This window comes from Medicago truncatula, chromosome 7 (genome assembly GCF_003473485.1).
Source record: "Medicago truncatula cultivar Jemalong A17 chromosome 7, MtrunA17r5.0-ANR, whole genome shotgun sequence".
Taxonomy (NCBI): Eukaryota; Viridiplantae; Streptophyta; class Magnoliopsida; order Fabales; family Fabaceae; genus Medicago; species Medicago truncatula.
In genome coordinates this window covers 23,035,129-23,047,609 of record NC_053048.1, presented here as the reverse complement: position 1 = coordinate 23,047,609, position 12,481 = coordinate 23,035,129, and the positions used below count along the sequence as shown (strand labels likewise).

Sequence of the window (12,481 nt, the reverse complement as noted above, 5' to 3'; positions counted from 1 at the left end):
CTTCACCGGAGAGAATTTGAGCAAAAGATTTACCTGATACCGGTGATTTCACCGGTGGGTTCACTTGCTTTTCCACCGTCGAATCCATAGCAGCTATGAACGGCCACGGACACACCATTGAAATGAATCAAAGAGACTTCGCCGAAAAATGAACCTCGTGAATTGTAACAGTTCCAAAGAGTGTGGAAACGGAGGAGAAGAGAAGAATCAGCTCTGGAGGGTAGAGATGATGAATCAGTCACCGTAGAAGGGTGTGAAATGGCCGTGAAAACTGAAGGAAAGAGGTGATCAGAGCAACGCCGGAGCTTGGCCGGAGAAAGATTAGGTTGCCGGATAAAAACGGTTACAGGGCACATTTCCAGAGAGTAACTGATGCTTACGTTTGTAAGAGTAACTGATATTTGTTCCTTCATATTTCTGGCGCTTTGAGGGTGTTCTGCTCTTTGTGTTGATGGTTTTGCTATTACATTTGGTCCTGAATCTGAGTGACTTCACTTGTAGCTTTTTCTTGAAAAGCTACAGCAATAATATTTTGAAATTTCGGCCCTAGTGTAATAAGCTCCTTAGTGTAATGGATTTGGCAGAAACCATTATTTTCTTAACTAATAATGGATCATTCAGTTTGGTTCAAAAATTGGAATAGCGCTAAATGTTGTATATCTAAGCTCAAAGTCTGCTGTAAAAACATAAAGGAAGGCCAGAAATGTTGAAAATAAACCCTAAAGCAATATCATTAGAAAAATACCCTCATATTCAGTATGTGTATGACTGCCAATTTCTAAATAAATCATTGTGGTGCAGAAGCATTTTTCAGTACCATTTTCTGATAAATATTAAAAGCAGAAGAATTTTCAATAAATATTCAGTATGATAATTGGTTGGATTAAGGCCCTCTTTAATCCGATAAGTAAATCCCAATTCATGCTAAATATCTTTTCCGAAACGGAATACAGACTTGTAGAAATTACGCAAATCATTGTGTAATTTAAACCCTAAAGCAATATCAGTAGAAAAAAACCCTCATATTCAGTATGTGTATAACTGTCAATGTCTAAATAAATCATTGTGATAATTGGTTGATAAATATTAAAAGCAGAAGCATTTTCTGATAAATATTCAGTATGATAATTGGTTTGATTAAGGCCCTCTTTTATCCCATAAGTAAATCCCAACTCATGCTAAATATATTTTTCAAAACGGAATTCATTCTTATAGCCATCTGACAACACAAATTCCAGTACCAATTCAAGCCAAAATCATATGATGAAGTTAAAAAAAGTGGCTGAGGCGGCGGTTTATCCATGCTAATTTATTTCGTACAAAATATTTCGAAATAGCGGCTATAGCACTTTTTCATAGCAGAGTTTTATTAAACCATGTTTATATAACTAGAGTTAGTTAAGGTAGTTACAGTCAGTTAGATTTTAGTTAGAGAATTATAGTTAGTTAAACAATTAGTTAGTATAACTGGTGTCTATAAATAAAACCACCCTTGGAAACACACTTCTAAACACTTTCTATTTCAACAGTTTCATTTCTTATCTTCAAGAAGGAAAGATAACTGTTGCTAATTAATCAGCCTCCCATATACACTTTGCAATCAAGAAACCGACCAAACCAATCACTAAATGACCAAGACTAAGCCCTCTTCTTCCACTACCAACCCACAACACAAACCATTTCAAGTCTCCAACTGGAACTTTACTGAAAGATCATTGTTGTTCAAGAATGTCAGCACAAGGAGAGTATTGTCAAAGGTTCAAAGAAACACTGAAACACCAATCAAGAAACTGCATTTAAAACGTCGTTGTGAAGATGCAACTTCAGGTAACAAGCCGTCTTTGACTTCCGATAACTCAAGAAGAAAGAAAGTCAAAACTACATTAGGTAACTTCCGTGCTCTCTGTGCAAAACTCGGTAAGGAACTTACCGCCGACGGGCTTCCTATTGAAGTGTCACGGATTCTAAAAAACAGAGGAAAATTCATTCATGATGGGAAAAAAATTATTGGAAAAGTCTCTGGAATTGAAGTAGGTGACAAGTTTCTTTATTGGCAAGAACTCAATGTTCTTGGTCTTCATCGTCAGAATTTAAGTCTCATTGATCACGTGTTAAAGGATGGGAATTTGATTGCAACTAGCGTTGTTTCTTGTCATTTTGATGATATGGATGATACAAACGTGTTCGTATATACAGGGGAAGGAGGTAATGTCATTAATTCTGGAAAATGTGATGAAGAGACTCTTGCTCTTATGAATAGTTATCATTTTAAGAATGCTATTAGAGTTATTATAAAGTTTAATTCAAAGAACTGTGGTGCTGGTGCACGTGGTGGAGGTGAGGTTTATTGTTACTATGGTCTTTATAAAGTTGAATCAATCTGGAAAAAAAAAGGGAAATTAGATTTTAAATTTTGTTTGGTTAGATTGCCTGATCAGAAAATCTTTGTTAAAGATATTTCCAATGGAAAAGAAGCTGTTCCTATATGTGTGGTTAATCATATAGATTCTGGCAAGGTTCCATATTTTCAATACATTACTCGTAACATTTATCCTGAATGGCTTTTCGATGATTCCTCTGTTGGGCGTAAATGTGTTGATCATTGTTCTGATTCAATGAAATGTTCCTGTGCTCTTAAGAGTGGAGGGAAAATTACTAGAGTAAAGAGAAATGAGATTAAATTTAAGCTTCAAATTTTCAAAACTAAGGCGAAAGGATGGGGTGTGAGATCAGAGAATGCAATTCCTTCTGGAAATTTTATTTGTGAGTATTTAGGTGAGATTATGGAAGATGAGGAAGCTTTGAAAAAGGTTGATAATGATGAGTATTTATTTAATATTGGAAATTATATTCGCAAGGTCTATAGTTCATGGGAAGAGGATTCATATATGGTTGATAGTAAGGAGATGACTTCATATCAACCCTTAGAAGCTTCAGGCGGTAAAGAGGTCGTTGATGATCGATGTGATAGTGGTAGGTTTACCATTGATGCTGCTAAGTATGGTAACGTGGCAAGGTTTATCAACCATAGTTGTTCTCCCAATTTGTTTGCTCGAAATGTTCTTTACGATGATGATGATCTGAGAATTCCACACATCATGCTATATGCAGCTGAGAACATTCCTAGCATGAATGAGCTGACTTTGAGTTACAATTACAAGATCGATCAAGTGATTGATTCAAATGGAAATTTAAAGACAAAAGCATGTTATTGTGGAGCTTCTGAATGCATCCGTCGACTGTATTGATGAGGTAATTCTTTTTTACTTTGGCCCTCTCATTCTGTCTTGCTCATAAATTCGTTTTCTTCTGTCTTGCTCATATTTTTTTGAATTATAACTCTAATAGGTGATATTCAAGCTGTGCTGTTTCAGTAGATGAAGGGGAAGGAAAAATAAATGTGGAAGCAATTAAGCCTCCATCTATGATCTTTTTCTTGCAGACAAATATTACTTTATATAGTTTTTAGTTCCCTTGCGACTGCAATGTTATTCAACAGAAACAATAGATTGGTACAACAGTGTAATTACTTGAGTAATACATTTTTTTTGGATGAAGTTGAACATGTCTTGTTTAGATTTTTGCTACTACATGATTTTCAGTGTATATCAGTACTGATGAATTATTGTATTTCTCATTGCCTCATGCTTCATTTAGATCAAAACTGATTTCTGTTGATCTTAAAATAGTGCTTGTTGTGCTTCCTATTTATCAACGATCTAAATTTCATGTGTTGAGCATCTTTGAATGTAGTTATGTTTGTATGCAATATTACTATGAGATGAAAAGCTGAATGGGGGAGCGCGATAGAAACATCATTATCATGAAAAATTGAAGATAGAGCACAAAGCGAGGAAATTTAATAAGAATTTGCGGAAGAAAATACAGATTGTAGAAAAACTCTCAATTAGTAAGGTCAAATAATGAAAATGGATGAATTATGCACTAGAATGAGAACATTGTATTAACTGATTGTTATATGAATATTATGCATGAGTTCATTCAATATTGAAATCAATATTGTAAAATGGCTATTAGTACCATTTGTGATAGGTATAATACAGTACGCAAATTTCTACATGAAAATGTGATGAAATGCGATATAGAGCTTTCTGAATAATTAGGACCTTATTTGACTCATGGTTGACCCTGTGATATTTATTCAAGACCAATATGATGTTTATGTCAGTAAGAGTAACTGACATTTGTTCCTTCATTTTTCTATATTTTCTATTCCCGTTTCTGGCGCTTTGAGGATGTTGGTGGGTTTTATCTTTAGGAGTTTTTGTTGCTCTTGGGGTGTTGGTTGTTTCTGTCTTTATCCTTCTTTTATTGCATTTTGCTATTTCATTTGGTCCTGAATCTGAGTACTTTCTACTGAATCTGAATTACTACCGTGTCATGAAATGAAATAATCACAAAACTAACTCCTTTCACTTCCTCTATGCATACTAGTTCCTGCACCAATTCAAACCAAAATCAGATAATACCTGAGTATTGTTAAATAATAAATAGTAGCTGTAGCGGCGTGTCACCATTGCATTCCAGAATTTACACAAATCATTGTTTTTTTGCGATACTTTATTTAGCACAAAGTATTACGAAATAGCGGCTATAGTGGTGCTACAGCATTCTTGCACGGCAGAATTTTATCAAACCACTTTTCACAACACTGCACGTTCCCGCCTGACAGAAAAATTCACAGTAGGGGGAAAATGGACATGCCACAGTTTAACGGCAGAGGTGTGCCTATCGGTGGTTGATTTGTGTCGAGAAACATTAAGTTTCTGGAGGCGGTGAAATTCTTGCGAAACCGTGCATATGGTGGCAGCGGTGGAGTTGATGTCATCTACATATGCTAGTTAGCAAATTTTTCACTACTTTGGCATTTTAAGCCTGAGGAAGATTGCTTTTACCTATATCTGATGAAGAAGAGGAATCTGAATTGGAATGGTAGTCGTTGACGTTCTCATTCAGACAGTAAAAGTGAAAAATGAGGAAAAGGTAGAGAATGCATAAGAAAGGGATGCAGAAAAATCCTCTGTGAATGTCATCTAGAATTTGAACACTGTTGTCGGATCTTTCCCTTCCAAACAATTCTTATCTTGTAGAAATGTCATCTAGTTTGGGAAGCACTTCATTTCTGTTTTGTACATTTTCATAACTATAATCATCTGTTTTGTACATTTTGTAGAAATGTGTGTAAATAACCTTTTTTCTACATGTTAAAAGGTAGAGCATAGGTACGTAAACTAACAAATACTAGATCAATTCTAAAAAAAGAACTTCACTTGCTGTAGAATGAAAGATCATTCATTCATTCCATAACTGTAAATAATTACATCCCAAACCAAGTGGATGATATACAAACAAAAATCAAACATAATTGCAACATACTCAAAGGTGGTGATTCAGAAAGGTGAACCATATATAGATAAATCCAATTCTGATTCTATAGTCAAAAGTTCAAAAGAGCTAACACAAATCAATTACATATAGAATCCTGATGATGATGATGATGAATCCACAAAATAATCTCTTGAAAGGAGAAAACATAATGTCACCTCTTATGCAGCTCAGGTCCTAAAACATACACACACAAGAATTCCAACAGTCATAGATTACAAATTGTATCCGTAATTGCGCTTGAACGAAGATATTTTGTAGGCAAAGGAGTACAGAGTAAAATTCACTGGTGTTAAAATGGCTCTAATTAATCATGAAAACAAACCCCAGCAGTGCTTGCAGGAAAACTCTTTACTATCACCAAAGGTTAAAAAAAACAATGATTTTTATTATTTGAAGGATAAGGTAATTTTTTATTTTTTTTGCTACAAAAATTTAAGGTAATTAAAAATCTACTAACAATATACAAAAGTTGGAGTACAGCAAAATTTCGCAATCGTCATCTTTAAAGCTGGTGATTTTACAAAATTTAATTTAATTTGTTTTAAATTTATTATGGATAATGGTTATCGTTGTAACAAATTTTCATGGATAACTATGAAATTAATTAATTTGTTAAAAAAATTAAAGATAATGGTGATCACAAAGTCTAATAATTTTTTTTTAACCAAAAAAAAAAGTCTAACAATTTTTTATGGATAATATATATATAAAAATCAAATTCCAACAAAATTTCAAAATTATCTTTTAAAAGCCAATATCATGATAATTACGGATGATTATCTTTCCAATTCCACACAACAAATTTATATATCTAACTTAGTCAACAAAAATTAAATATCTATTTCTACTACTGTAATAAGTAAATTAGAAAATCTTACTACAATAAAATTTCATAATTATCGTTAACTAAACTCATAATCTTCTTAATTTTATGGGTTCATTCGTCATTTTACAAAATAAAAATCTAATTTATTTATTTTTTAAAAATTATTATATATATTTTTGTTTATCTTTTTTTTTTTTTGGCCGAGGTTTGAACCTCAAATCTTGCATATTTTATACATTGTCCATATCAACTGAGCTAAGCTCTCGCGAAGACATATTTTCTTATGTATCATCATTTTTCATTAATCACTTTCAACTTCCAAGCCTAACTAATTCTCTATATCATAATTTGGTATATTTATCACTTCAGAGCCTCTATATCGTCATTTTGTAGATTTATCATTTCCATGTCTTACTAATTCTTCTAGTTTATCACTTCCAACCTTAAAGTTAGTTCTTGCAAATAAAAAATGTCAATTTGTTTCATCTTTCTTCTGCTTATGATCTGATTCCCTTTATCTTATATATTTAATTTTTTTTTTTTTTTGGATTATCACCATGAAGCCTACAACTAATTCCCTATACTATACAAATAATATTCCCTTTATCTTACATATTTAATTATTGTTTTTGGTTTATCACCATGAAGCCTACAACTAATTCCCTTTATTATACAAATAAAAAAGTCATTTTGCTTTCATGTTATAACAAACCAAACTGGAAAGGCAAGAAAGTTCGCGTCTTTATTTATTTTCCAATACATGTTACCATATGTATATTTTTGTATTGAAATAATTTTTTATAAGGACTAAACTTAAAAGGTCCCAATTTTATAGGGATCAAAAACATATTTAACCTCTTTGATAGTATAAATTTATATGTGATAGTTAATAATTAATGATCATTGATTAGAAATATGATATTTTAAAATATTCATATGAGTTAATGTAGTGAATGAAGGCACGTTTGAATTTTAAGCAAGACAAATTTTAGTTTCGTATAAAAAATGAGACGCAATTAGTTGCTAAGAAAACAAAGAACCTTATAGTTCAAAAATATTTATTTGAAAATTTATGCTCTATCTCAAAGTCTTCAGATTTTTCATATTTTCGTATAATTGTCCTCTTTTTAACTAATTATTTTCATTGAAGTAATTATACATTTTTTATTATTATCAAGACACAATTATCTCTTTAATTATTGTAAATGATCAAAGTTTGGTTGCAAATTCATTACCAAGACTTATAATTGCATCTAAAATAATTTCATCAGTCTCCGTTTCACATTGAACATCTTCCTCCTCGGTGTTAGAAACGAAAGCTATGTTTTTCTTCTTAAACCCTTTCGCTAATTCAAAAGTTTGAAGAGATCCAATTAGCTCATCAACCTTCATACCGGGGATGTCTTATGCTTCTTCAATCGCAGTCACCTTCATATTAAATCTCTTAGGAAGAGATCTGAGAATCTTTCTTACGAGCTTATCATCAGACATCTTTTCTCCAAAAAAGTCAAAGGAGTTAGCAATATCAAGATGTTCAAATAATAATCATGTATGTTCTCATCCTCCATCATTTTTAGATTTTCAAACTTGGTAGTTAGAAGTTGAAGCCTTAACATTTTCACTTTAGATGTACCTTCGTGTGTAGTTTTGAGAATTCGCCAAGCATCCTTAGCTATAGTGCATTGCTTGATCAATCTGAACATGTCCACTCCATGGAATAAAGCGTTCAAAGCCTTCGAGTTTTCAAGAGCTAATCCATCTTCTTCCTTGGACCACTCTCCTTCTGGTTTCTGATCAACTGTCTTGTTTACATCTTTGTCAAGCATAACAGGATGTTCCCAACCATTCAGAACAGCTTTCCATGTCTTTCTATCTACGGATTTGAGGAAAGCAATCATGCGTGATTTCCAATCATCATAGTTGGAGTCGTCCAACAAAGGCGGTCTGTTCATAAATCCTCCTTCCTTGTCCATAATGCCAGAAAGTATCTTCCCTGGAGCTCACCCTAAAACAGGCAGGGTTCCTGCTCTGATAGCAATTGAAATTCTAGCGTACAGGTTTTATGCAACTAGACCTTGCACCCGTGCTGCCGCACGGGTCATAATTGTTGCAAACTATTATTGAGATAGTATATAAAATAATGTTCTCACTCTGCAGCTACGATGTAACTAAAGAAAAAAACAATAAAAAAGTATCAAGTTTACACATTTCGACTTAATATTGATATAATATAGAAAACGATGTTCTTAGGGTGCAGCTACAAATGTAAATAATGAATAATACAATTAAAAATTAGTTCATGTGGTGCCATTGTTGTACTAAGATTGGAAGGATATAGAAAAGGATGTTCTAATGCTGCAGCTAAGATGTAAATAAAGAAAAATACAATAAAAAGTAGTTCATGTTGGCAAATTGCGAAAAATTTCCTTATAAACCACATTAGATGTGCTATCCATGGAAACTCCATTATCATCGGTCATTAAAATCTTTAGACCACCTCTTGATATAACTCTGGATACTGCAACATAAAGCTGACCGTGTGAGAAGACGGGTTGTGGAAGATAAACACTGACTTGCTTGAGTGATTGTCCTTGGCTTTTGTTGATTGTCATTGCAAAACATACAGACAAAGGAAATTGTCGCCGATTGAATTTGAACGGAATCCTTGTGTCTGACGAAGTGAGTGATAACCTTGGTATATATACCTTATCTCCAATGTTGCTACCAGATATGACCTTCCCTTCAAGTACATATCTACCCAATCTTGTAATGATCAACCTTGTACCATTGCATAGTCCTGCAGATTGGTCCAGATTTCTCAACAGCATAACAGGGACTCCTACTTTTAGCTTAATTTTGTGGTTAGGTAGACCGGATGCAGTAATAGTGTTAAGAAATTCTGGTGTGTGCACATCATCCGGCCTATTCACCATGGATGGATTAACTAAATGTGAATCGCAGCTTAAATATGTAACCTCTTCTCCAGGCATAAGAGACAAAACAAAAGCATTAATTTCATCGACAGTAACATTTTTTGGAGTCAAGATAGCTCTGTCCTGGAAGAACTCAAAATCATGCATATTAGCTAAAAGAGATGGATAGATGCATTCAACAATGGCTGCAATCGGATCACTTGAGCAGTGTATGCGTAGATCTTCAGGAATTGACACTTTTATATCCTCATCATTTTCTTCACCAATGCTGCCATCACCAATTGCCAACACCCACTCAGAAAATTCCTTTTTTGATTGATAGTCTGTGCTTGAACAGCCGTGCAACAGCCTCATGTTAGTGGTAAGTGTTAACACTTCACAGTGACTCCAAAGTGGTGAAGAGTTGATGCTAGCATAAATAATATATGGTCTTGTAGCTTTTGGTATCACGGGAAGAACCTGTCGAAAATCACCTAAGACAACAACTTTTCCACCAAAAGGGATATCAAGTCTGCCGTTGTTGCGGTGCCTTAGAACATCTCTAAGTGTTCGATCAAGGGCCTCAAAACAGTGTCGATGCATCATAGGAGCTTTGTCCCATATTATAAGCTTTGCCTTATCAACCAGTTTAGCTAAATCACTTTTGGGATGTATGGTGCAAGATGAACACTCGTCGACAGTGAACGGAATAGCAAATCTCGAGTGAGCCGTTCTTCCACCAGGTATCAACAAAGCTGCAATACCACTCGAAGCAACTGTCAAGACAATGTCACCTCTAGATCGAATTGCAGATGCCAAAGCTCTCCAAATGAAGGTCTTACCTGTCCCACCATATCCATAAACAAAGAACAAACCTTGTAAGTTAGGATCAACCCTTGACATGATGGTGTCGTATACATGTTTCTGCTCTTGAGTCATGGTCTCCATCAATCTCCTGTGCTCGGCTTTCAATACATTAAGATCATATCTCATCTCATCATATAGTAGCCTATTGCTGGTTTGATGAATCAAAGAGACATCTGGCAGAGGCATCATGGGATAATCATCCTTCATAGATTTTCCATGAGATTGCAGCAACTGTTCTATTTCAGCAAGTGCATAGCTTCGCAACTGTGAATCATCCAACACCAAATCTGCAAAAAAGAGTAATGGAGACTTATTAGTAACAGTCTAATGTTGCTGGCTAAATATAAGGAAGTAATATTTAAGATAGATAACAATATCAACTATTAAGCCATTGAACCATACTTTATCCATGAATAATAGAATACGGTTGTATGAAATAAGTCCATATCAATATAATATTTTAACTAATGAAAGTTCAACCAATTAGTGATTATAATATTCAAGTATATGGTCCTGGTTATATTTTGTAGTATAAACAACTCTGACATAAATTGTTATTGATTCATATTATCAAGTTAAGAGAACTATTATGTTAATAAATAGCTAAAACAAACCTTGGATAACTATACTGGTAAACTCTAATAGCACAGTCCTTTAAATAGCACTAATAGCATTGTGTAACTGTACCCTACAGATCTTTCTGAGTCTACTTATCCTTCTTACTATGTTCCTAACGTGTAAAACCTATCGGAAATCTTTTAAACATAAAATTAGACAATTCAGTTTATGAAAAATACCTTGCACTCGCAGAATACGTCTTTGACGGCTTAGAATATCGTCGCTTAGATGCTCCCAGGTCTTTTCCTAAACAACTTCTGGTTGGGAGAACTGATTGGACACCAAGAGAGCGACGAACAAATTGCGGAGAAAGTTAGCGGTTCCCCATTGAGCAGCCTGAATGAGTGCATCTATGAACTCCTTGTCATCCTCCAATAAACCTAGAGCAAAGCAAGCCTCTTTAAAGGTTTTGTATTTGACATCAGCTACTGTTTTTATTTCATCATAAGATGTAGGACCCTTAACATAGTTTAGTAAAGTTCTCAAATAAAACTTTTCACCACATCCAGGAGGTACAAAGTGAACCCTTCCGATTGACACACCAAGCTTTCTTGGTGACCATCTATGTTCATCTGCCTTCCACACAAATTTTAATGGAAACTCCCCATAAGTCAGATCTCTCGCTTCGGGATACTTCTTGTTTGCTTCCATCCATGCGATAAACTTTGTGTCACGGATATGGGGCTTTCGAATAACTTCTTGAAGATCTTCATGATCCTCATATACAACGGGTTCCTCACCTTCTAAATGGAAACCTAAACGTTCAACCGATGGTTCTCTGTAGTTAATGTCAAAGGAAAATATTCTCCACACTGCCTCACATGCAGAAAGATACCTACAATCATAATACATCTTGATTTCATCATAACAGCCATCACTGGGATTGTAGAATGAAGCGGTAACACGGTCGTGGCCTTTATTGACATATTTAAACAGATACTTGATGGACCTTGATTGATTGCACCACTCTACATTGATATGAGCATTGTACTTGAGCAGAAGACTTCTATTGTATGGGACGACATACCTATTGTCAACAAAAGATTCACCTTTCTTAACAAACACACCATTATCTCTCCTTCTGTAGACGGGATATCCATCAGAATCAATGGTTGTGGTTTCAACAAATTTCTTTGGAAAGTATTTTGTGCACTTTTTATTTACCATGCACGGAGAACTTGCATTTTGATCCCCACACGGTCCATGGATCATAAGAGAGGTAACAATATCAAAGAGCCGTGGGTCATGTTGTTTGTCCGGAATCTCAGCGCATATGATTCTATCAATTTTTTTGGGATGATCACAACGATATTGTGACTGTAAAAACACCAAAATGTGTGCATGTGGCAATCCTCGCTTTTGAAACTCAATAGTGTAGATAACTGCAATAATGATATGAAGGGGTATATAATCAATATAGAAAAAATGATTGATTAAAATAATGATGCTCAAGGTTCATGATAAAACGCTATTAAACTTCTTCAAAATAAATATACTTACCTAATTTGACCTTGCCAAATATGCTTCCTTTCTTGATATCCTTGATCAACTGATTCAACTTAATTTTGAAGATTCGACTCACCAAATTAGGTCTATCTTCCGGTTTTAGATTGTGCTCTTTCAAAAAATCAACCAACTCTGGCCACTTGTGGTTGCAGGTAAATTTGATAAAAAGATCCGGATATCCTACCCATGCACAAATCGCCATGGCGTCCTGATAGTTTTGTATCATGTAACGTGCACCTCCAACAAATTTTGAAGGGAGAACTATTCGTTTACCTACAGAGGTTGCAGAAGTTTCTCCTCTAAGCACGGCCTCTGCCAAACCCTTATACATATCAGCTCTTAC

At 34.5% G+C, this 12,481-nt stretch overlaps 1 protein-coding gene across 1 annotated transcript; it reads left to right on the top strand.

Moving 5' to 3' along the window:
- Positions 1-1,628: 1,628 nt before the first annotated feature.
- On the top strand, positions 1,629-3,248 carry LOC25499868 (histone-lysine N-methyltransferase, H3 lysine-9 specific SUVH5). Its single transcript, XM_013592893.2, has one exon. The coding sequence runs from the start codon at positions 1,629-1,631 to the stop codon at positions 3,246-3,248; it is 1,620 nt and encodes a 539-aa protein (XP_013448347.2).
- Positions 3,249-12,481: the final 9,233 nt, after the last annotated feature.

Bases quoted from the DNA above. Each gene is read 5' to 3' on its own strand.
- LOC25499868 (XM_013592893.2), top strand. From the start codon at position 1,629: ATGACCAAGACTAAGCCCTCTTCTTCCACTACCAACCCACAACACAAA.